Source organism: Haematobia irritans, chromosome 2 (genome assembly GCF_050003625.1).
Source record: "Haematobia irritans isolate KBUSLIRL chromosome 2, ASM5000362v1, whole genome shotgun sequence".
Classification (NCBI taxonomy): domain Eukaryota; kingdom Metazoa; phylum Arthropoda; class Insecta; order Diptera; family Muscidae; genus Haematobia; species Haematobia irritans.
In genome coordinates, this window is record NC_134398.1 from 61,315,827 (window position 1) to 61,343,795 (window position 27,969).

Sequence of the window (27,969 nt, forward strand, 5' to 3'; positions counted from 1 at the left end):
CAGGGCCGTGTATGTTATGGCTTTCATTATATCCAAATGAAGGTGTATAAAAACGATCAGCTAAAGGATTCAGAAATGGACAAGCCTCTGTCTGAATCAGAAGTAAGCGGATCCTCTTGCGAAGTCGAGGGGGATACCAAGACATTTGAAGACATGGATAGATACCGTATGCGTGAGGAGGCTTCTACTGCCTCAGAACTCACCAAAGTTAAACCTATGGTTATTGCGAGAGTCACCGATATCTCTGAAGAGGACATTCTTGATGACTCGATTGAAACGGCTGATGTGACGGTTGTTGAAAATCTCGATGGTCCTACGGATCCTCCAGATAAATCTTCATCATTGTAAGGCTGCATGTGCTGCCTTAAAAGTTCTCCTGATGAAAGGGGACATAGACATAGTTCTTATTCAAGAACCATATGTTTATAGAAACAAAATATGTGAATTAAGTACTCCGGGGTTCAAACTATTGCAGTATAGTGGTAATGATGTAAATCGAGCCTGTATAATTGCTAAAAACGAGCTCAACTTGTTTCTGCTTCCTTCAATGTGCAATACAGACACTGTCGTTGCAAGTTTAGAAATAGCCAAATGCAAATATTGGGTATCTTCGGTCTACATGGGACATGACAGGGAGATGCCTCCATATGCCGTTAAGACCTTAGTGGAGGAGTCACTGAAAACAAAGACGAAACTCATTATGGGATGCGATGCGAATGCACATCATAGTATATGGGGAAGTAGTGATACTAATGCAAGGGGAGAGTCGCTAATAGAGTTTATTTTGCGTACTAATCTGGTAGTTTGCAACAAGGGAGATGTCCCAACCTTTGTCACTAAAAACAGGCAAGAGGTTTTGGACATCACCTTGGCCTCGCAAGAACTGAATGAAATGATATCTGAGTGGCAGGTTTTAAGTGAACACAGCTTCTCAGATCATCGCTACATCAGTTTCAAATTTGATGTTCATATCACCAAGATCATATTTCCGCCAAATGTTAGGAAAGCTGACTGGAATAGGTATAGGCAATCGTTCAATATGATGATACCGGAAATAACAGAGACAAATATGAGAAATGTGCAAGATATCGAACACGCAGTGGAGCGGATTACTAAGGCCTTCAACATCTCACTGAAAGCTGCATGCCCTAGAGGAAAGCCAAGGGGGAAACATCGACCACCATGGTGGTCTACGGAAATAAGTAATATGAGGAAATCCTGCAGGAAGCTCTTTAACAAGGCAAAGTCCACCAGAGCCCCTGAGGACTGGGACGCTTACAAGAAGAATCTGAGAGGATACAAGCGAGAACTGAGAAAGGCTCAGCATAACTCTTGGAATGCTTACTGCAGCAGTATTGAGAATACGTCCGAGGCTTCCAGACTACGGAAGGTTCTAGCATCCACCAACTCCGCTCCAGGTTTCATTAAAACATCGGAGGGCAATTGGACAACGTCCAGTGAGGAGACGCTGGAGGTACTATTGGACACACATTTTCCTGGAAATCAGACGGTTGAACCATGTACTGGCGGTGCCACAGTTGCTCAGCGGTCGTTTCCTGTCGAGGACATTGTATCGGAAACTAGAATAAGATGGGCGCTAAATAGCTTTGGACCATTCAAATCCCCTGGACCTGATGGAATTACTCCGGCGGAGTTACAAGCTGTAACTGACAAAATTATCCCCTGGTTGTCGGTGATATATAAAGGATGTATCAACTTATCATATATCCCAGGAAAGTGGAGGGAAACAAAAGTCGTCTTCATACCTAAAGCGGGAAAAGCCTCTCACTCGAGGGCGAAGGATTTCCGACCAATCAGCTTATCCTCATTCCTACTTAAGACCCTGGAGAGGATGATAGATATTTATCTTAGAACTAGCATCGATTCAAGTTTGTTCTCGAAACGACAGCATGCATACTCGAAGGGCAGGTCTACTGAGACCGCACTACATGAACTAGTCAGCTTTATTGAAAGCTCACTATCTGTCAAAGAATACACAATCGTGGCGTTTCTAGACATCGAAGGGGCGTTCAATAATGTCCATCCGAGCTCGATATTAAATGGACTGACAACTCTGAATGTTGATCCATGTATACTCAGGCTGTTAGACGAACTGCTAATGAAGAGACGTATTTCAGCCACACTAGGACAAGCAAACATACAAAAGTATGTGAACAGAGGCACTCCCCAAGGAGGAGTTCTATCACCTCTTCTTTGGAATGTTGCTATAAATAGCCTTCTGGTTACTCTAGAAAAAGAAAGGATAAAAGTGGTGGCATACGCAGATGATGTAGCTCTGGCAGTCAGGGGAAAATTCCCATCCACAATCAGAGATATTATTCAGAGGGCCCTCCGGATGACTGAACAATGGGCGAAAGACAATGGTCTTGGGGTAAATCCTGCAAAGACAGAATTAGTCATGTACTGCAAAGATCGCAAAACTCCCACGGTTAGGCCTATTTCCTTAGGGGGTATTGAAATTCCCTTTGGTGATTGTGCAAAATACCTTGGCGTTATTTTGGACAGGAAGCTGAACTTTAAGCTTAATATTGAAGAAAGGGCGAGGAAGGCAACTGTAGCTTTGTACTCGTGCAAAAAGGCAATAGGAAAAAAGTGGGGACTAAAACCAAAAATTGTGCATTGGCTATACACGGCAGTGGTTAGACCTATAATGCTATATGGTGTTGTAGTCTGGTGGCCGGCACTTCAGAAACCGACTGGTTTAGATAAAGTTCAGCGTATGGCGTGTTTGTGTATTTCAGGCGCATTCAGCAAGACAGGAACAAATTCCCTTAATGTCATGATGCATCTATTGCCTTTAGACATTTTGGCCAAACAGTCAGCTGCAACAACGGCTGTGCGGTTGCGCGAACTATCGCTGTGGTCGGAAAATGGTTACGGTCACAGTTCTGTCCTCAAAATAATGTCAGATGTGCCTAACGTAGTGGATTACACTTTGGCGAGTCCACTTTTCGACAAAAAGTTTGAGACTCTAATCCCCAACAGTGAGGCGTGGTGCACACATACCCCGGGGAATAAAGAATATATAGATTTCTACACTGATGGCTCCAAATTGGATGGACAAGTGGGTTTCGGAGTATATTCTAATGATCTGGAACTTCAAATAGCGAAAAGATTACCTAATCACTGTAGTGTTTTTCAGGCTGAAATATTAGCAATAAGAGAGGTGGCGAATTGGCTGAGAAGTAATGTTCCAAAAAATGTGGGCATTAATATATACTCAGACAGTCAACCTGCAATAAAATCCTTGGACTCTGTGTTCCTCAACTCGAAAACGGCCATCGATTGCCGCAAATCTCTCAATGAGATGGCTGAGCAGTACAATATTCACCTAATATGGGTGCCTGGCCATAGGAACATTCCGGGGAACTGCGAAGCGGATGAGTTGGCAAGGCTAGGGACTACCTTACATATTCCAGGGGAACTAGAATTTGTTGGTATGCCCCTAGCTACCTGCAAGCTCATGCTGCGTGAGAAGGCTGTTATGATGGCAAATGTTCGATGGGAGAATTGCAAGGGTTGTAACGACACCAAGCAAATATGGCCCCATTTCAACTTAAACCGCACACTAGATATGCTAATGTTCTCGAGACGTCAGGTATCACTCCTGATATCTGCTATAACGGGTCGCTGCCTGATAGGAGATTTTGCAAAAACTATTGGCGCGAAGTATAATGACTATTGTATGAGCTGTCATGATGCGGAGGAAAAAGAATCAATTAAACACCTCTTGTGTGAGTGTCCTGCATTTTGTGTAAAGCGCAAGCAACTTTTAGGAGCATATAGCTTCAGATTACTGGCGGATCTGGAAAACGTTAACTTAAGCAGTCTGCTAATATTTTTGGAACAATCTGGTTGGTTCAACAAAGAAAAATAATCAAGAAGGTTCAGCGGTTAAAACTAGAAGTGCCCATATGTAATAGGTACTTTTAGTTAATGTGGTATCACAATGGACTGAATAGTCTAAGTGAGCCTGAATCTTAATCGGGCTGCCACTTTAACCTAACCTAACCTATTGCGACTTGTGTACCGAATCTTAACGCAGACCTGCAACGAATACTGAATTGGGCCTCAAAGAACTGCTTAATACTTAATTCTAATAAGTCGAAGGCAATTCTAATCCGCAACAAAAATGTTGATGAAGGTGATAACGTCAACATTTACCTAGGATCCACACAAATTGAAATTGTGGTCTGACCATATTTCTCTTTCCTGTTGAAAAATATATTCCATGCTAAGAAATATGTGGACTGCCCAACACTTCACACCACTTAATATTAGAATACTGTTAGTAAAAAGCTACATATTACCTACCTTACTGTATGCTTCTGAAGTATTCGCTGATAAAGGGTGATTCTTTTGAGGTTAGGATTTTCATGCATTAGTATTTGACAGATCACGTGGGATTTCAGACATGGTGTCAAAGAGAAAGATGCTCAGTATGCTTTGACATTTCATCATGAATAGACGAACGATCTGCCACAACGTCGAATTTTCAGTGAATGGGCCCTAGAAAAGTTGGCAGAAAATCCGCTTTTTTATCGACAAATTTTGTTCAGCGATGAGGCTCATTTCTGGTTGAATGGCTACGTAAATAAGCAAAATTGCCGCATTTGGAGTGGAGAGCAACCAGAAGCCGTTCAAGAACTGCCCATGCATCCCGAAAAATGCACTGTTTGGTGTGGTTTGTACGCTGGTGGAATCATTGGACCGTATTTTTTCAAAGATGCTGTTGGACGCAACGTTACGGTGAATGGCGATCGCTATCGTTCGATGCTAACAAACTTTTTGTTGCCAAAAATGGAAGAACTGAACTTGGTTGACATGTGGTTTCAACAAGATGGCGCTACATGCCACACAGCTCGCGATTCTATGGCCATTTTGAGGGAAAACTTCGGAGAACAATTCATCTCAAGAAATGGACCGGTAAGTTGGCCACCAAGATCATGCGATTTGACGCCTTTAGACTATTTTTTGTGGGGCTACGTCAAGTCTAAAGTCTACAGAAATAAGCCAGCAACTATTCCAGCTTTGGAAGACAACATTTCCGAAGAAATTCGGGCTATTCCGGCCGAAATGCTCGAAAAAGTTGCCCAAAATTGGACTTTCCGAATGGACCACCTAAGACGCAGCCGCGGTCAACATTTAAATGAAATTATCTTCAAAAAGTAAATGTCATGGACCAATCTAACGTTTCAAATAAAGAACCGATGAGATTTTGCAAATTTTATGCGTTTTTTTTTTTAAAAAAGTTATCAAGCTCTTAACAAATCACCCTTTATAAATACGACTGGCAAAAGAAAACTTCAAACTACTTTTAACAATGCAGTGCGATATGCTTTTGGTTTAAGACGATTTGACAGAGTCTCACAATACTCATTACTGATACCGAAGTTGCCACTGGAAAGATAGTTAATTTGCAACTCATTAGTATTGTTACATAAAATAATTCATAACAGGAAACCTTCATATCTATATGCGAACTTGATTTTTGCCCGATCATCAAGAGGGAAAAACATTATACTAATCGCACACCGTCGTCACTCATCAGAAAGGCGTTTTTTATTAGCACGATCCGTCTCTGGAATCAACTCCCTAATGAGCTGCAATTAATAACTATAACACAACGATTCAAGAGCAGAATCCTGGAATATTATTCAATCATGTGAAATACTTTAGTACTGGGGAAGCTACATTTTTTGTCACATTAATATATTTTAGAATATTGTTATTTATACTTATATGTTATTTTATTATAATTATAATTGTAATTTAATTTAATGCATATTAATAACAATAATCTAACCATTTTACTCTAGTACTATAATTTATAAAATGAAATCTTGTTGTACTGGAAATTCAATAAATGAAATGAAATGAAAATAAGGACTTCAGTTTTGTTGATGAGGAAGTTGGTTCGAAAACTGTTGCAATCGTTGATAAATATATATCTGGCCGTTGTTGAGTAGTTCATTTATGATCCGAAGCCCTAGAATAACTTCATTAGAACTTCGCAAAAAATATTACCGAACTACACGCAAAACGATATGCAATGAGCCATGATGATTAGTATCTATATGTAAGCATATGATTAGTATCTATATGTAAGCAGTAACATGATTTGTTCCTCAATGTCTCAGTCTACAGCCTAACCTTTGGTTACCTGAATTAGCCAGCAAAAAAAATTTGGAAGTTCTTCCAAAGGCACAACTTTAAAAGCACATCCAGAAGATGTACTCCCAATGATGTTCTTTATTTTAACTACACAGGAAGTTATTTTCATTCAAGTTTTTATAACATGCTGTTTTCATATTTTTAATATGTAATTGTAACTTTTTTGTTTCAAATTGATTAAAAACAGTTTAAGAATTCGTAAAATGGTACAAATTTTTTAAATTTTGTCGAAAAAAATGCTAAATCCAATCTGAAAAAATTGAGAATTTTTGAAAATATTTGAGGTCAAACGTTTCAGACAAGCGTTACAATCCATAAAAAATTATAAAAATTCTTTATTTAACAAAATATCACAGAATTTTTTAATTTACACCCAAAACATTGAATTCGGATCACACCTAAAGAAGTGATGCAAATTCAGTGTACCGGCTGTTGAAATGGAGGACTTCCGTCCTATGACAAGCCCATGTTAAATTCATCGCTTCTGCGTCAATTTCGCACCTCCTCCGGATCCAAAAAGGACATTTTCATTACTTTTTTGGCGACGCTTTTTTTGCTGGATTGCTCATCTTTCATTAATTGATTATGTCAACCAAAATAACTTTGGCATAGCAGAACTTGTGTTTGATTATTGTTAACATAGGGTGCATGCGTAATGTACGACAAAATAAATAATCAAAGTAATTTTGTCACGTTGCATAAATTTATAAAAGTTTTTCATTTTTGGGATAATTCATGGATTACAATCTATAAGGGAGGATATATAAGGTGTCACTCGGTCGAACATCCACACCAAAAACTCGCATAGCCAAATAATCTTAGATATAAATTAGTTAAAAATTGGTATTCATTTGGCAAGTACTGTGAGAAAGTAAATTTTTCATATTAGGTCTATTGAATTGTTATGTATTTTACAATTTTTCTATGACTTCTGTTACAAAATTTCTGTAGAATTTTATTTACCCTCAATAACTGGGGCCAAGAAAAAAACTCAATTTTCTGTATTTAACAATCTTGTTAAAAAATTTCCGTTTTTATTCTTACATTTTTCTTTTTAGCTTTCATAAGAAAAACGTATTGACATAAATCTAATGCATATCCTTTTAAACTCTATTTCATTTTTTGCAGCTTTGATGTACGAGATAAAATGAATACCGATCAGGCAAGGCATTGGTCTGCACCAGAAGTATTTGGTTCACGTGCCAAATTTCATTTCGATTCACAGCCAGCAACTTTGGAAATTAAGGTATGTTTTCTACACCTCCATGATTTCATTTTGTCCTTTGTAATTTATTTCTCTTTGCTTTTTGTGGTTTACAAAAATGTAATTTTTTAAGTGAGAATTTTCCCATAGTTAAGGCGTTTTTGTGCTTATTCTCGTTGATTGTTTTTTTTTTTTTTTTTTTTTGTAATGACTTGCCAGAAATTGTTGTATTAGGTACGGGCCTTTGATTAGGCGTAGTTAGGTAATGTAAAAGAAAAAAATCTTTAACGAATGCCAAGAGAAATCTTTAATATTAAGGTAATTTACTTCCTATAATTAAGGTCGTTTTAACACGAAATTCAATAGGAAATCGTTTGCTACTGCCCAAAAAGTAATAAATGCTGTGTACTATTCACGAAAATTTTCATTGCTTAAATTAAAATGCTTATTTATAGCAATGAAAAATATTATTCACTGAATTTTGAATTTGATTGTTATGGAACCACTTTGATTAGCATGCTCGCCTTGCATACACAGGGTCGTGGGTTTAAACTCAGTTTCGACCAAACACCAAATCGTTTTTTTTTTTCAGCTGTGGATCAGTAATGCTAGTGACATGTCTGAGTGTTTCAAAGCATCTCTAAATTGTTTCACTGCAATGTGGAACGCCGTTCGGACTCGGCTATAAAAACGAGGTCCCTCGCCATTGAGCTTAACATAGAATCGGGCAGCACTCAGTGAGAAGAGAGAAGTTCTCCACGGTGGTATCACAATGGACAGAATAGTCTAAGAGAGCCTGAAATATCGGGATGCCACCATACCTAACCTTACCCAACCTAACCTAGGAAATACTTTAAAAAAGTTATGTCTCGGTAGGTCATATTTATTTTAGAAGGACAACCTTCCATGAAAGGACAATCAAACATGCATTGATATGTGATCACAGCAGTCTCCAAGAAGGAATTCTATCACCTCTTCTTTGAAATGTTGCTATAAACAATATTTTATTATCCTTAGAAAAATGAAAGGATACAGGCAGGGAAAAATTCTTATCACCAATATTGTCGTGAGGCCAAAGATTTCATGTCCTTAAGGATCCAACATATATTCAATATTGCGTGAACATTTGACCGTCAAAAAATTTGTTCGCGTTGGATGCCACAATCGCTCAAAAAAGACTCGTATCGATTGGCTGAAAAAAATGCTCCAAAACTGCGATCGTAGTGCTTCAAAAAACATCTCTGACATCGTGTCAGGTGATGAATAGTTAATTAACACGTATGAGCCCGAATGTATGTGGCAGTATAGGTGTTTCAACATGAGACATATACAAAAGTACTCGCGTACGAACAACTTCTAAGCAAATGATCGCCTCCTCTTTCGGAAAAACTGGAAAATTTCGCAACAGCTAATTCTGAGTGATACTCAATCATTTTTACCAGTTGTATTCCACTAAACGAGGAAAACCAACCACAGAAGATGCATAACTCTTCACCACGACTACACGTAAAGAAAAAAAAAAGTTTGGAAAACGTGTACCGAAAACGTTTTTCTTTTGTGAGAGTTTTTTGAATTGCTTCGAAAAGTATACACTTTTATCACCAAAAAAATCGTTTGTTACAAAATTTTTATTTTTTCAATAAAAAAAGTTATTTTTGAACCATTTTACAGTTCATAGTAAAAATTTAATATAGTAGAATGTAATGTTGAACATTTTTTTGGAATCTTCCGACCATATCTGGAATATATGTAAAAAAAAACAAAAAAAAACTTTGGTCGAAGCAGGGATCGAACCCACGACCCTTGGCATGCAAGTCGGACGTAGCAACCACTGCTCCACTGTGCCCAACTACATGTATTTTTCTGTTAAATAAACTTTGTTTAATCGGCTCGTGGGCGCCGCAAGCTATGCTATATAAATATAACTTATATGGGTAATGGTCTATTGATGACAATAACGGCTACATAGCTCAGTGGATAGTGTGTTGGCTTACAAATTTCATGGTCCGCGGTTCGATTCTCCGTCCAGGCGAAAGGCAAAAAAAAAATTTAAAATTTATAAAATCGTATAATTTCTTCTACATTGTTTGTATTACAGAAAAAGGTGCTAAGAACTACAAAACTTCGTGGAAGTGAGAAAGATGTGAGGGAAAATGCAATTAGCCATAAAATTTTTTTTTGAGTTTGTCTTTATGAAATTGTTTTTACATCCTGGAAAAGAATAAACGTTTATCACAAAAAGTATATACTTTTCTTCCAAATACACTTCCTTTCAACGAAAAGCAAATGACAAACGAACTTTGTTTGTCTACAATTTCGTTTGGGAGGAAAAAATTATTTTTTTGTGTGTATGCGAGGTTTCACACTTCGGCTCAAACAACCGCCATTTTGGGCACTCAAGATATAGAGTTTGTAGATCATCCACCGTATAGTCCTGACTTGGCACCGAATAACTTCTGTTTATTCCCGTACGTAAAAAATATAATGAGTAATAATAAAATGAAAAAAATGAAAAGTCACTCCTGGGAGTTGGCAAAAAGTTTTGGTATGATTGCTCCTTGAGATGTTGTGATGCGCAGGAACAGGAATCAATTAAAAATCTCTTGTGTCCTGCACTTTGTGTGAAGGGTAAGCGAATTTTAGGGACATATACCATTCGATTACTGGCGGGCCGGAGAAATGTTAACTTAAGCAGTCTGGTAATGTTTTTGGAACAATCTGGTGCAACGGTAAAAACCAGAGATGCACAAGTAAAATCACAAATAAAATGGGTTGCCTATTAGCGTAATCCAGCCTTCCGTGAAATTTTCTAGGAAATGATAGAAATTAGGTTGGATTTTCGTCGGCTGGGAGATATTGAACAATTGTAGCATTGTCACTACACCACCCTCTATAGTCCACGAAATTACAACCAAATAGGTTCATTCCACCACTCTTAGCTTACTCAGCCAAGCTTTTACATCCTAATCATATAACGTCTTAGGATATAGAATTTATATTTTTGACCCGATTCTCATATGTTAGAGAATTACAAACATTATGTATTTCAAATTCATTAAAATAATTGTCACTAGTTGGTGAAATAAATAAATGCAATCCTTAATAATTTGACGTTATCCAAAAAGGCTTTATCTCTTCCATTCTCTCCTCCAAGGGTAATCGAATATGTATCTTCGTTCCCTTTCATGGTAGCCAATTAAAAATTATCTTTAGATTTTTTCTACTTCAAACAATGACAACATTTATCCTCATATTCTTTTAGTCTTACACTTCTCCTTTTTATTCAGAAATGAAAAATTTTGCCCGAGTACTTTTCATTCTCTCATTTTGTCACACTCTTCTCTTTGTTAGAAGAATTCTTTTGTCAGCATTATCTCTGTGCCGTTCATGGCATCATCAAGAACTAGAAATAAGCCAAACTGCCCCTGTTGAAGGACTTTTTATTCTAAAAAAAACTGCAGAAAAAATAGAGCGACCAGAAGTGAAGGAAGAGAAGAATATCTAATTGTAACTTTACGCTTTTCAAACAGCAAACAACTTTTATATTAAAACGCCAAACTAGACTTGTACCAAACGACTAAGCGTACATGGATTTGGGAAGGGGGACATTTTGGGAAAAACTTTTTTGAAAGTAATTAAGCACAATTAGAGCAAATGAAAATGTTTTTCTCCATTTTGTTGGTATGGTCCAGAGTTTTTGACCGTACTCCCTAGTAACTTTGACTGTGATGCAGTGGCATCCCTCAAAAGCCGCATCCGTATAGCCTTTAGCTGCAAACGGCCTTTCCCATGCATATACCTAAATTCAACATCGTTAGCACCATCATCAGCATGGCCATCAAATAAAACTGACATGAAGTCAACCAATTGAGTTAACCACTAAACTGACTACAAGACTACTGTTAGTAGTACATATTTAAAACTCATATTATTACAATAGGAGGATGGTGCAAAAAAGGGGTCCTTAATCACGGATACATAATGATTGACATTTTTTGACATGGCAAAATTGTGTACGAAGTTAAAAAATTATACTACGTTTTTGTTGAAAAATTCAAGCATATTTAGAAAACATAATTCAGTTTGACAATTTGTAAAAATGTCTTGAAATATTTTGCATGTACTTGATTGTATACACCATTGGTCTCGGACCCCATAAAGTATACACATGAAAAATATTGTCATGAGGACAACGATTTTATGTCCTTAAAAGGCGAATGGCAATTTTGTTTAGTATACACTCAAAAAAAGTTTACATGGATCCAAAGATTTTGACCTTTCCTTAAGGATTTTGGTATTGATTCCGAGCCAAAGGTGCGGCTTCTTTAAAATAAAGACATCTTTGACGGACCTCCCTGGTTTTAAATCTAGGACCAATAAAATTAAAATTAGGATACAGATCTCATTTATCAAATTTTTATTCTCTTTTCGCGGTTTATTAATGAAGGTACTCACGAACAAACAAATGCCAGTTTAAAAATCCAAATTATAACGAATACTTCAAAGTAACAAAAGTTTTCTTAATTCCAAAAAAAAACTTTAAATCAAAGACGTTAAATCCTTAAAATAAGTCTTAGCCTATATTTGAAGCGTTTTTATCTTAAATTTAAAGTTTCAATATTTCAGTTAATTTAAGGACAATTTCTATAAATCAAAAATGTGTTTCTTTACTTTAAGGAAAATTAGCCTTAGTTCAAAGACATGCGACTTTAACGGAGGGACGCAAATTTACAAAATTTGTGTCCTAAATTAAATGAAAAAAATTTTTGAAGCAAAGATTATAAACTTTATTCTCATTAAAATTTCATTGCTTTAAAGAAATTTGTCCTTAATATTTTGTAAATTTTGCATCCTAAAATTTAGGTTGCGTAATCTTTAATATCACGCAATATATATTTTAGGTATAAAGGGTGATACGGTCCAAATTTGGTCAATATAAACTTGACGTATTTCTTTCAATTTTGCATTTAAACACCTGAACACCCCTCATTTTGAAGGTGTGTGTGTGTAGAATGTTGCTTCTATTTTGATTTTGGAATTCACTCTTCAGTTGTCAAAATGCCGTCCAAGCAAGAAGAGCAGCGTATCAAAATTTTGCTCGCGCATCGCGAAAATCCGACCTACTCGCACGCAAAGCGGGCAAAATCGCTAAAAGTTGCCAAATCAACCGTTACAAATGTAATTAAAGTGTTTGGGGGAACGTTTGTCGACAGCCAGGAAGTCTAGATCGGGGGGAAATCGAAAACCGGAAGCCGCCGGAAATATCTGGTTTGGCAAGCCATCTGTACCTGTGGCTTGAAAAGCAGCATTTTCATAGCTTCCGGGACTGTCAACCAAGAAATTTACGTGAAAGAGTGTTTGAATAAACGTCTGCTGCCCTTCCTGAAGAAACACGGTTGTTCCGTACTGTTTTGGCCGGATTTGGCATCTTGCCATTACGGTAAAAAGGCCATGGAGTGGTACGCCGCCAACAATGTGCAGGTGGTTCCCAAGGACAAGAACCCTCCCAACACGCCAGAGCTCCGCCCAATTGAGAAATACTGGGCTATTGTCAAGCGGAACCTAAAGAAGACCAAAAAAACTGCTAAGGACGAGCAGCAGTTCAAGTCAAACTGGCTTCTGCGGCGAAGAAGGTGGACAAGGTGGCTGTACAAAATCTGATGGCAAGTGTCAAGCGTGAGGCCCGGCAATTCGGATTTGAAAAAGCGGACACCTAACTGAATATTTTTCCTGAATTTTATACTAATTGAACTTGAACAAGTATATACGGCCGTAAGTTCGGCCAGGCCGAAGCTTATGTACCCTCCATCATGGATTGCGTAGAAACTTCTTCTAAACACTGCCATCCACAATCGAATTACTTAAGTTGCGGTAACGCTTGCCGATGGCAAGGTATCTTAAAACCTCCTAACACCATCTTCTAAATTTGTATGTAACTCCATACGTGGTATATATTAAATCAAAAAAGATCGATCCAATACGTATATAATTCAGTTTGACAAAGTAGACATAAAATTTTGACAAAATTTTCTACAGAAATAATATTTTAACAAAATTTTCTATAGAAATAAAATTTTCACAACATTTTCTATAGAAATAAAATTTTCTATAGAAATAAAAATGTTGACAAAATTTTCTATAGAAAGAAAATTTTGAAAAAAATTTCTACAGAAATAAAATTTTAACAAAATTTTCTATAGAAATAAACTTTTTCTATAGAAATAAAAATCTTGGTAGATTATTTTTGGCTCGAGTGGCAACCATGATTATGAACCGAATAAAATTTGTACAAAATTTTCTATAGAAATAAAAATTTTGACAAAATTTTCTATAGAAAGAAAATTTTGACAAAAATTTCTACAGAAATAAAATTTTAACAATATTTTCTATAGAAATAAACTTTTGACAACATTTTCTATAGAAATAAAATCTTGGTAGATTATTTTTGCCTCGAGTGGCAACCATGATTATGAACCGAATAAAATTTGAACAAAATTTTCTCTAGAAATAAAATTTTGACAAAATTTTCTATAGAAATAAAATTTTGACAATGATGAAAATTTTATTATGAACCGAATAAAATTTTAACAAAATTTTCTCTAGAAATAAAATTTTGACAAAATTTTCTATAGAAATAAAATTTTGACAAAATTTTCTATAGAAATAAAATTTTGGTAGATTATTTTAGGCTCTAGTGGCAACCATGATTATGAACAGATAGGACCAATTTTTGTGTGATTGGACCAATTTTGGTATGGTTGTTAGCGACCATATACTAACACCAAGTTCCTAATTTGAACCGGATCGGATGTATTTTGCTCCTCCAAGAGGCTCCGGTGGTCAAATCTGGAGAACGTTTTCTATGGGGCTATATATAATTATGGACCGATATGGACCAATTCTGGCTCGGTTGTTAAAAATCATATACTAACACCATGTTCCAAATTACAACCGGAGTGGATGAAATTTGCTTCTCTTGGAGACTTCGCAAGCCAAAACTGGGGATCGGTTTATATGGGGGCTATATATAATTATGGACCGATGTGGACCAATTTTTGCATGATTGTTAGAGACCATATGCCAACACCATGTAACAAATTTAAGCTGGATCGGATGAAATATGCTTCTCTTAGAGGCTCCACAAGCCAAATCTGGAGATCGGTTTATATGGGGCTATATATAATTATGGACCGATATGAACCAATTTTTGCACGGTTGTTAGAGACCATATACCAATACCATGTACCAAATTTCAGGCGGATCGGATGAAATTTGCTTCTCTTTGAGGCTCCGCAACCCAAATCTGGGGATCGGTTTATATGGGCGCTATATATAATTATGGACCGATATGGACCAATTTTTGCACGGTTGTTAGAGACCATATACCAACATTATGTATCAAATTTCAGCCAGATCGGATGAAATTTGCTTCTCTTTGAGGCGCCGCAAGCCAAATCTGGGGATCGGTTTATATGGGGGCTATATATAAATATGGACCGATGTGGACCAATTTTTGCATGATTGTTAGAGACCATATGCCAACACCATGTAACAAATTTAAGCTGGATCGGATGAAATATGCTTCTCTTAGAGGCTCCACAAGCCAAATCTGGGGATCGGTTTATATGGGTGCTATATATAATTAAGGACCGATATGGACCAATTTTTGCATGGTTGTTAGAGACCATATACCAACATCATGTACCAAATTTCAGCCGGATCGGATGAAATTTTCTTCTCTCTGAGGCTCCGCAAGCCAAATCTGGGGATCGGTTTATATGGGGGCTATATATAATTATGGACCGATGTGGACCAATTTTTGCATGATTGTTAGAGACCATATACCAACACCATATACCAAATTTCAGCCATATCGGATGAAATATGCTTCTGTTAGAGGCTCCACAAGCCAAATCTGAGGGTCCCTTTATATGGGGGCTATACGTAAAAGTGGACCGATATGGCCCATTTTCAATACCATCCGACCTACATCGATAGCAACTACTTGTGCCAAGTTTCAAGTCGATAGCTTGTTTCGTTCGGAAGTTAGCGTGATTTCAACAGACGGACGGACGGACGGACGGACGGACGGACGGACGGACGGACGGACGGACGGACGGACGGACATGCTTAGATCGACTCAGAATTTCACCACGACCCAGAATATATATACTTTATGGGGTCTTAGAGCAATATTTCGATGTGTTACAAACGGAATGACAAAGTTAATATACCCCCATCCTATGATGGAGGGTATAAAAAGAGATTTAATTTGATTTTTTAAATAAACGATTTCACCGATATACACGCGTTTTCCCTTGTCCAAATTTTGACCGTATCACCCTTTATCCCCATACTGCCGATTGCATTAAGAAGGCCTTTGCGGCACTATACTCGTGTCAAAAATTGGTCGGGCAGAGATAGGGAATGAGGCCTTCTCTTTTTGGCTGGCTTTATACCGCGGTTGTAAGACCTGTGGCCACATATGGCTGTCATGCTTGGTGGACAATCGTGAGACACCAAAGTCATATATCGAGAATAAATAGGGTAAATATGACTGCACTCATCTATATGACAGGTGCCATGAGGACCACAGCCACTGCCGCTCTGGAGGTACTGATGGGATTTATCCCACACGATTTACACGTAAGGAAGACGGCTGAACTGACACTTCTGAGACTTAAGAGCTTGAACACGCTGGAGAGGACAGCCTGCAGACCGACATACATTATACCAAGTATGGCAGAGTGGGAACACAGGAGGATACCCTTCGGAACCCTGAACATGTATACGGACGGATCAAAGATGGAGGAAGGAACGGGCAGCGAAATCTATTGTAGTGAACTAGGAATAAGGGAGTCTTACACGTTGGATAGTGATTGCAGTATTTTTCAGGCTGAGATTTCTGCGATCACAAAGGCTGCTGAGTCGCTGTTGATAAGGCCGTTATTCAGAAGCGATATCAGCTTCTTCATCGACAGTCAGGCAGCTATAAAGGCATTGTGCAGTGCTGACATAAGGTCTAGGGTAGTCAGCCGCTGTCGTCGAGAACTCCAGGTTCTCACTGAACAGCATAATATAACTCTGTGCTGGGTACCTGGACACTATGGGATAATAGGAAATGAGAAAGCGGATGTGCTGGCTAAGGAGGGTGCTCGTGGAACGAACAACGTCCAAGCGGACGTTTTTCCTCCACTATCTTCTTATCATAACAGGATAGAGGTTAAATATGATGAGCAATGGCGAAGACGCTGGGTCTCTTCGGATGGTTGCGAGCAAACCAAGTTGATATGGGATGAAAAGAAACGTAGGAACTGTGAAATTTTGTTGTTGATGAACAGAGAGGAATTACGGCCATTGATTGGTATCATAACAGGACATAACACACTTGGGAAACACATGGTAAGAATAGGACTTAAAGACGATGATATCTGTAGATGGTGCCTGGACCCGGATGTTACGGAGGACTCGTACCACTTCCTGTGTCAGTGCCCAGCTTTGTCCTTTAGAAGAAACAAGATACTGGCCTCCTTTTTCTTTCAGGCTCTCACTGATCTGCGGCAGTGCAGCTTAAGGAACATACTTGCATTCATCAGGGCCTCTGGTTGGTCATACTGAGATTTCTTTCTAAGAGAACGAGCAGGTGGAAGTTTCTGGGACAAAACGGACCGCATCGGAAGGAGAAAGATTAAAAAATCACATTGAGGGATCACAATGGACCTAATGGACTGGTCTAAGTGGGCATCAATTCAAGAAAATTTATGTCACCCTCTACAACCTAACCTAACCTATATCCCCATATAAACCGACGCCATATTTCGCTTGCGAAGGAGTAAGATTCATTGATTCCGGGTGAAATTTGGTACATGCAAAGATTGGTCTATAATATGGACTCTATATAGGCTCACAAGTATATAGCCCCCTATAAACCGTATGAATGAAAAATGGTTCATTCTTACTATTTTTTGAAATCGTAGGAAAATTTGCTTCTGCTTTAGTTCATAGTGAACTTTCCATATGTATATGATCATTTAACTTTATACCCACGTTTAGTTCATAAAATGTTTGAGACATACTTTAAATGAAAATTTCAGTAGGTTGTGGAAAATTTTGAAAAAATATAAATACAAACAAATATTTTTTGTTTTGTAATAAAAATAAATTAAATTTATCGTTAGTTCCCAGCAATAAGAGCGTCGTTTTGGATGCGGAAGTCGTCCAAATTGGCGCAGAAGCGAAGCGATGGGCCTGTCATAGAACGGATGTTCACCATTTCAACAGCCGCTGCAATGAATTTTCATCGTAGGGTGTGATCCGAATTCAGTGTTTTGGATTTGAATTAAAAAATTTTGTGATATTTTGCTAAATAAATTTTGTATGAGTTTTATTGAATTCTAACGCTTGCTTGAAACATTCGCCCTCAAATATTTTAAAAAATTTGAGATTTTTCTAGAATGGATTTAGCATTTTGTTCAACAAAATTTAAACTATTTGTACCATTTTATTAATTCTTACTCTGTTTTTAACATATGTGAACCAAAGAGGTAAAAATCACCCATTTAAAATATTAAAAAAGCGAGTTATGAAAAATTGATTTGAAAAAACTTCCTGCGTATTTAAAATAAAGAACATCTTTGGGAGGACATTTTTGGAAAAGCTTTTAAAGTTGTGCCTTTAGAAGAAATTTCAATTTTTTTGCTGGTTTTAACTACGGACTTTTTTCAGTGCTCATATAGGTATTTAATCTGCCTTTACATAGACTCCACGTGGACTAACTTGTAATTAAGAAGACTTTAAGAAGTTTAAAATACCTTGCCGTAGGCTCATTAGGATAATCAGTCCAAAGTGATATCACAAGTGGTGAACTTGTCTCTTAAATGTGTTGCCCAATTCTATCTTTAGCTGAATTACAAGAGGCCTCCTTTTTATAGATGAGTCCGAACGGCGTTTCACATTGCGAACCTACATCACTAATAACTACTTGTGTAAGATTCAAGACGAAACTCTGTTTTCGGAAGTTATGTGATTTTAACAAACAAACAAACAAACGACTCAGAATTACATCATAACTAAAGGGTATATATTCTTTAGGGGGCTGAAGTCGAAATATTGATGGGTTACAAACGGAATGGCAAAGTTAGTATACCCCTATTCTATGATGAAGGGTATAGAAATCATTGCAATAACGAAAATATTCGTTGCACCCAGAAAAGGAATATGATCACCTCAACCATGTTTCGAGAGCAAAATGTTATTTTTGGACGGAGAACATGTAAAATGTTTGCGGCAACCATGTTATTTTCTAAAAAAGCATATGTCTGACTTCGGCAACCATGTATATGTTTGCCGAGAAAACAAAATTTTTGCGACAAAAATGTTCTATGGTCACCATCCAAAAATAACATTTTGCCCTTGAAACATGGTTGAGATGATCATATTCCTTCTCTGCGTGTGGGGATATGAAATTGTTTCATTGGCCCAATTATAGTGATAAGTTTTTGTTAATATTAATAACCAGATATTTTATAACAGCACATCATTCATTGTGACTGAAGACGCCCAATTTAAAATTTAAGAATGGATTTGATAAAATTCACCACCTTATCTTACATTTCGAGCGCGAGTGCCTACATGTCTACTATTAAAACCCTGTAAATGAAAATAATTCTTTCTTTGCCTATTTAATATAGAGGATGTGACCACATTATTTTGAATTGTTGTAATCATTATTTCAAGCATTGAAGAGCATTACAAAATGCCAAAAAATAAAACCTACAACAAATACCTTTCTCATTGTTTTAAATTGAAGCCAAAATTTATTTTATATCCATGGTTTTGTTAAACTTCAGCAGTTTTAGTCTAGAGTGCTACAGCAAGTTGGTATTTTTTTTTTTTTATAATTTTGCTCCTCCAGTCATCTACAATGTCACGTTCAAATGGCAATCATGATAATGATACCTCTGGGTGTTATTGTCAAAATAATGAGGAAAAGTCAACCAAAACTTCAAGAAAGGAAAAATAATACAAAGAAATGGAAAATGTGTTATGTAATACTCGCATGTTCCGGATGACGCATGAGAGACAACGGCTCAAATGGACTGGGTAAACATGAGTTCTGTGAGCGATGACGCTTTAAAATAAATTGACGATATAATTTAATAACAACATGATATTAGACAAATATTTGTACACATGTAAACGAGAATAAATTATTGTTATTGTTAAGGACCAAAGGATAGGTAAAAGGAAGACAGGTATACGTAAAAGCAAATATTTAAATAATTTAACTTTTGTCCTAGATGAGCTAACCATGATGGATTGAAAGCAAACACAAACATGACGGTTGTCATAAATGAACTGAATAATTGGAAAATTGGGTTACTTGTCCTAGAATTCGTTTGACATGAATGACATAGATTGCATTCAAACGTTTAATTTTAAATTATACTGTTTATGCCAAAAAGTATAAACTAAATTTTCCTTCATTTAATTCTGTGTTTGGTTTAAAGATCCTATGAAATCCCAAAATTCCCAAATGAAATATAAAAAATTCCAATTATTAATTACAATATCAACCACGATAGCGCACATATCTTAACGAAAGCATTCAACATTCAAGCAGAGGATACTAGTTTCGACCAAAACTGAATTGTAAACATTCTTGTTCAAGTTCATCTTTCGTACTAGAAGTATCAAGTAGAAGAAATTCAAGTAGAATGAAATTCTTACCAATAGGGTACCTTCCTCTCACCCTATAGGTAAGAACCACATCGAGTCAGTATGGACTCCAATGTTAGGTACTACACTGAAAAAACAGTGAACCCATCAGGAAGAAAACTTTCGGTTAATTTTAGAAAATTTTGGATATTTGTAGAAAATTTTAACTAAACAGTATTACAAACGTTGGCATCACGCCGATGTCATAAAAATAAGTAAATATTTTTCGACAAATTCAAGAAAATTTATTAGGCATAACTAAGTTTTTTCACTTGTTAAAGAAAATTTTGTAGTTTGAAGGAAAAACTTGGAGTTCAAAATTGCAAGAATGTCTTTAGTGACATACGAAGTTCACGATGGACGCATTTTTGGTAAAATTTACAAATTTAAAGAAATTCTGAACTATTTTGTGGAAGAAACGAATTTAGTTAATCTTTATGCTTCATTTGAGTATATTTTTTCCTCGATTTTAGTTAATTTAACTAACGTACACAAAAAATTATTGGAGTAAAGGAAACTTCCACCAAACATAATAATTCCATGAACTAAAATAAAGTTAAATTGGCTTTAGTGAAATAGAGAGTTCACTTTTTTTTTAGTGTAGAGATGTGGTCAGTAAGGACACCGTTGAGCCAATAATGGCTACTGGGTACTCAATAATGTTCAACATATACACCCTCACAAAAAATCGCTTCTGTAACATATACTCCCAAACATATTTTGCTTCATGCATATACATTTTTGGGTATTGCCCAAACATTTATTTGTTTGATCTCTTCCAATATATAATATGTTTGAAAGCATATTGGTCTAAACAATATATGTTTGGGTAGTCTAAGTTCCAAACATTTTGTATTTTTGCATCCAAATTCAATAACGTTGTCTTCCAAAAAACAATATGTTATTATGTGAACATATAATATGTTTGGTAGCATTTTGCACCCAAAAATAGTATATGCTTAAAAAAATTTCTCCCAAACAATATTGTGCTCAAAATTTTATTTATTTATTTATATATTTACAATCATAATGAATTATGAAAATAAACAGGTAATATAGGTGCTAACAACATAGGTTTTCGATCTGAATGCTCAAAATGTTGTTTCTGCCTAATTGTATATTCCTCCACATCTTTCTCACTTCCACGAGATTTTTTAGTTCTTAGCACCTTTTTCTGTAATGCAAACATTGTAGAAGAAATTGTTATATTTTATAATTTTTTTTAATTTTACTTTTTGCCGGACGGGGATTCGAACAGCGGACCATACAGTTTGTAAGGATCAAAGAAGTAGCTGATCAATTGCCCAAGGAAAAATAAAATGTTAATTTTGTAATAACAAGCCACAACCACCAACTTAATTCAATATCGCTCCCTGTTAAAGCGCTCCAAGCTACTAAACACATATATGTTTATAGGCTATTTCTAAATTAATATATGTTTGCATCCAAGCATATTATATTTACAAACATTTTATGTCCCAAACGTAATATGTTCGAACATATTAACATATATATCCCAAACATGTTATGCTAGTTTATGAACATTAGATGCTTGCACTCAAAAAATTTGTGTTCCAAACATATAATGTTTATAGCCAAACATATGAAAAACAGTCTTTTTCAACCGTGTATAAACAGATGGTCAGTAGGGTCCACATTGAACAAGGTAAAGTCTAAAAATCACGTGCTTTATTCTAGGAAACGAATTTTAAAATACAGTGGAACCTCTCAAACTCTGAACACTCTGAAAACCGGACACTTCTCAAATGTGGGCAGTTGTCTGGGGACGTTTGCTATATTAACACATTAAAATTAACTTCTCATAACTGGACACCTCCCAAATGTGGACAAAATTTAGGCGACGGTGAGTGTCCATCTTTCAGAGTATTCAGATTATGTAAGTAGAAATTATACAGTCGAGTCTGAATCTTAAAATGTATATTGTCGTTAAAATTGTCGTTTTTAAAGTACTCTGATAGCACAATTTAACTATGCAGCAAGTTCTTGTAATTCAATTTTTTTTGTAACTCGCTTTTTTCATATTTTTAATGGGTAAAATTATTTTTTTTATTTCACAAAGGGTAAAAACGAAATAAGAATCAATAAAAAGATACAAATTATTTAAATTTTGTCGAAAAAATTAATAAATCCATTCTAGAAAAATAGCGAATTTTTTAAAATATTTGAGGTCAAATATTTCAAGCAACGTTTCAGACAAGCAGATGCATTAAAATGTATAACAACTATATATGGCCATAAGTTCGGCCAGGTCGAATCTTATGTACCCTCCACCATGGAGGGTACATAAGATTGTACTAAAGACTGTCATCCAGAATCGAATTACTAGGGTTGCGATAACACTTGCCGATGACAAGGTATCTTAAAACTTCTTAACTTCTTAAGTTAGTCCATACGGGGTATATATTAAACAAAAAAAGGTCCATTAAATGCGTTTATAATTCAGTTAAACAAAATTAAAATAAAATTTTGACAAAATTTTCTACAGAAATAAAATTTTGACAAAATTTTCTATAGAAATAAAATCTTGTCAAAATTTTGTATAGTAATAAAATGTTGACAAAATTTTCTATAGTAACAAAATTTTGAAAAAATTTTCTATAGAAATAAAATTTTGAGAAAATTTTCTATAGAAATAAAATTTTGGTAGATTATTTTTGGGGATCGGCTATATATAACTATAGACCGATATGGAACAATTTTGGCATGGTTGTTAGCGGCCATATATTAGCGCAATGTACCAAATTTTACCACGTACAAAATTTCTACCGGATCGGATGAGCTTCGGAGTTCAAATCTGGGGATATAATTAAGGCCGGTATGGACCAATTTTTGCATGGTTGTTAGAGACCATATACTAACATCACGTACAAAATTTCAACCGGATCGGGTGAATTTTGCTCTTCCAAGGGGCTCCGGAGGTCAAATCTGGGGATCGGTTTATATGAGGCTAAATATAATTATGGACCGATATGGACCAATTCCTACATGGTTGCTAGAGACCATATACTAACACCACGTACCAAATTTCAATTCAATCGGATGAATGTTGCTCATCCATGACGCTCCGAAGGTAAATCTGGGGATCGGTTTATATGGGTTTTTGCGTAGTTGTTAGAGACCATATACTAACACCATGTACAAAATTTCTGCCGGATCGGATGACATTTGCTTCTCTTAGAGGCTCCGCAAGCCAAATCGGGGGATCGGTTTGTATGGGGGCTATATATAATTATGGACCGATATGGACTAGTTGTTAAAGACCATATACTTACATCATGTACCAAATTTCAGCCGGATCGGATGTAATTTGCTTCTCTTAGAGGCTCCGCAAGCCAAACCTGAGCGTCGGTTTATATGGGGTCTATACGTAAAAGTGGTCCGATATGGCCCATTTGTAATACCATCCGACCTACATCAATAACAACTACTTACGCCAAGTTTCAAGTCGATAGCTTGTTTCGTTCGGAATTTAGCGTGATTTCAACAGACGGACGGGCTGACATGCTTAGATCGACTCAGAATTTCACCACGACCCAGAATATATATATACTTTATGGGGCAATATTTCGATGTTTTACAAACGGAATGACAAAGTTAATATACACCCCTTCCTATGGTAGAGGGTATGAAAAAAATGTAAAAATTATTTATTTGGCAAACTATCACTATTTTGAATTCACATCCAAAACACTGAATTCGGATCACATCTTAAGAAGTGATGCAAATTCTATGCAGCGACTGTTGAAATGGTTGACATCCATCCTATGACAATCCCGTGGTAAATTCATCACTTCTGTTCCAATTTTGCACCATTTAAGGTTTGATGTTATTCTATTATATTCCGATTTTCACTCAAAGACAATGAATTTTTTGGTAAGATCTCCGATATTGACTACTCGTGAACATGTAGAGGAGACATCCCTTCTTCATTTAGTGCATTGATTTAGGAAATTAAAGGTGCTATCGCAACAATTCTGCTTACAGTGGAAATATGAATATTTGAAAAGTTTGCAAAAAATGGATAAATGGAAATTTCCTCAGTGCGACATCGAAGTAATGGACTTTGTTGTAATTCGTAATGAGCAATTGCCTCCTACATCGTGGAAGTTAAGTCGTGGGGATGACGTTCACCCGGGTTCCGACGGTCGCACTAGAGTTGCTGATGTGACAATGGCAAACGTTGTTGTAAGACAACGTTTTCAACGTTTAGGAATCGCGTCGCCTTTCTTTTCGCAGCATAATAGAGAATATGAGGGAAATTGTCAACACTCTCTCCGATTATTAGGTTGGCGACCCATTGTCTGATGAGGAGAGATATATACCTACACTGAAAAAAAAGCATGCCCGGTTCCAAAGATTTTGTCTTTACTTTAACAATTTTGGTATTGATTCCGAGCCAAAGAAGCGGAGAATACAAGTAAGGATATTTTTAAGACACAATTCTCTTTTAAATTTGGGTTTTGTGTACTTGCTTCTTGGAAGCAAATTTTAATTTTTCGCTTTCTCAGCTTTTTTTCTTCATATGCTATCAAAGTCCTTTAAAAATGAGTTAACAACAACTTTATTTTCCAAATTAAGACTCGACATCCAGTAGAAATTATGCTATGTTTCAAGTAAAAAATGTCTTTAAAATAAAGTGTTGAAAAACATGTCCTATATTTCAACGATTTTTTGCTTTGTAGTCAAGATGCAAAAAGACAACAAATTTAAAGACAACTTCATTAAATTTAAAGAATTTTTCTGAATTATTAAAGTCAAGTTGACCTTAGCCCAAACATTTTTCTTTCATGTTATGATACCTATTTTTAAGTCAAATCACTTAATTATAAGGATAATACGACTTCATTGAAAAGTTTATCGATTTCTGGACAAGAAAAAAAAAATTATATTATAGAAATGCGTCTTCTATGCTAAGAAAAATTTGCATTCGTATTTTAAAGACAAGAAATCTTTGACCTCACGACAATATTTTTTTCAGTGTAAGGGATATTACAACACAAATATATTCGTGTACTGGATTCCTATTGGCGCAGCTTACGATGTTTGGCTGGATGATATCAAGGCAATGCCAAACATAAGTCTCGTAGGCCACTCTAGCCAAGAATTTAGACACTACAGACCCTCCTGGTCAACGGCTCTATGAGCGCTTATTTCAAATCATGGATTATTAAAAAACTGAATACATGAAATAATAAAAGTTGAAAAATTGCTCAATTAAAAAAAAAAAAAATAAATAAAAAAATACATCGCCCTTTATTTTGTTATGAATTACTACATATGTATGGACCGATATGGACAAATTTTTGCATGGTTGTTAGAGGCCATAGACTTATACCACGTATCAAATTTCATCCGGATAGGATGAATGTTGTTCCTCCAAGAGGCTCCGCAAGGCAAATCTGGGGAATCGGTTTTTATGGAGGCTATATATTTATTTACCGATATGGACCGAATTTTGCATGATCGTAAAAAGTTTCTAGTCTATAGCCCATTTCGTTACGAAGTTAACGTGATTTCAACAGACGACCCGACCGAACGGACATCGCTAGATCGATGTAACAAATGGAATGTAAAATACATATTTGCCCCATAAAATACATAAAAATAACCTTTTTCCTCGGAGTACAATAAGAAAACTAAATTTGTCCAGTTTACACATATATGAAGTGGATATTTTCAATTTCATTAGGAAATTGAGCTATGCATATTAGAAAAAAATTTTCGAGATTATGGAAGTTAATAGTTTTTTTGCGCCTTTATATGCTGGTTTTAATTAAATACTAAATCCATGCTCCAAATATTTTATATGTGTGTCTTCGCCAAAATCTTATCGTATATAACCATTAAACGGATACTACAAAAACACTATCCCTATATAAAACAACAAAGACATTAAAATTCCTTAATACCAAAATAATGTTTTTTTTATACGATGAAGCAGTAATGGCAAAACAGAAAAATAAAACTCCGTAACATTTAATTTATTGCTTAGACTAACTTCAAGGTCATCTCCACAGCAATCAATTATCCAGCGCTCAAGTAATTAACGAAACCAAATCTCTATATCCTAGCATTCTTTGTACATTTAATTGGCTAAAATACAGTAAATGGCAGTCTACATACAGCAAAAAGGAAGGAATAAATGCCAAAATAGGAAAGCATTTATATACTTTGAAACAATTTGGACATTACTCGGTCAAATCCCAGTACAGCTATGTGTCGAAAAAGAAAATAAGACATTCTCTTAATTACCATTGCCAAGGCTTCATGAAACATCAAAGGCTTCCTAAAGCCTATTTAATTCGTTAAGTTTGTTTTTTGTTTTCCATATAATTTCTTGTTCGACCATAATGCGGGGGATGTGGTTTCACGAGTAAAATTCGGGATGAATGAAAGAAATGTTATAGCCAGAGGTATAATGTTTCCTGGGAAGATAAAAAAAGAAACAATCAAATCAGTCTTAAGATGACCTTATGCATAATTGGAGATATAAGTGAAGTTTATTTAAGAATCTGCGGGCTAAGCCTAATGAACTAACCATTTTACTCTTACAAAGAGAATTTCTGAACTACATTAAAAAATTAAAAAATAAACTGCAAGAGATTTTTCCATTATGTAAAAACAAATCGTGTAAAACATTTAAACAAATGAGTAGAATTCCCAGAAATGTTACCAAATTGCAATTTTTATAATAAGAAATTTCTGTTTATTTTATTTGGAATTGAATCTAATAAAACCTAATCATATATAAGCAGAACTCCATATTTATAAAAAATAAAAGAAGTGCAAATTAAAATAATGTCTTCTTCAAATAAGCTTTCAATTGAAAATGCTCATATCCTCCACCATACTCTAGGGAGTTATACAAACCATGTTAACCTGAAATTCCTGGACTCCCTGCAATGTCGCATATTCACCTAATATAGGTGCCTGGCCATGTTAGGTTAGGTTAGGTTATGTGGCAGCCCGATGTATCAGGCTCACTTAGACTATTCAGTCCATTGTGATACCACAGTGGTGAACTTCTCTCTTATCACTGAGTGCTGCCCGATTCCATGACAAGGGACCTCCTTTTTATAGCCGAGTCCGAACGGCGTTCCACATTCCAGTGAAACCACTTAGAGAAGCTTTGAAACCCTCAGAAATGTCACCAGCATTACTGAGATGGGATAATCCACCGCTGAAAAACTTTTTGGTGTTCGGTCGTAGCAGGAATCGAACCCACGACCTTGTGTATGCAAGGCGGGCATGCTAACCATTGCACCACGGTGGCCTGGCCATAGGAAAATGTCAACGACAACAAGCAAATATAGTGTTTTCAAGACGTCAAATATCACTCCTGATATCTGCAATAACGGGTCAGCATATTGAGATACGAAGATTTTGGTGGCCATTGTGCGGTATAAATGGTTGACTCTTGCTGAGTCCAGCTGGAATTGTCATGCTCTGCGGCGAAAATGCTTTGGCCCAGGGCTTCAATACTGTCTTTAGGACATTTTCCCGATAATATTCAGTTTTTATTTCTACCCAAGTCTAGACTTCGCTTTGTGGATCATTTTCGGATGCGATATAGAGTACACTGCCGAAAAAGTCTGTTTTTCATATGTTTGGGTGTAAAAAGTATATGTTTTGGAACACAATGTTTTTAAGTGCGAGAATATAATGTTCATGAACTAGCATAACATGTTTGCGACATATATGTTAGAACATATTATGGTTGGGACATAACATTTGTGTAAATATAATATGTTTGGATGCAAACATATATTAATTTAGAAATAGCCTATAAAGATATATGTGTTTAAAAAGAGAGACCTAGAATGTAAGCTGCA

At 36.0% G+C, this 27,969-nt stretch overlaps 1 protein-coding gene across 1 annotated transcript in view; it reads left to right on the plus strand.

Moving 5' to 3' along the window:
- The window catches only part of side-II (sidestep II transmembrane protein), a 645,324-nt gene that overhangs the window by 372,749 nt on the left and 244,606 nt on the right, over positions 1-27,969 (plus strand). Inside the window, exon 4 of the mRNA XM_075294734.1 lies at positions 7,324-7,441. Within this exon, the coding sequence (XP_075150849.1) occupies positions 7,324-7,441 (118 nt within the window). The remainder of the gene's footprint in view (positions 1-7,323; positions 7,442-27,969) is intronic.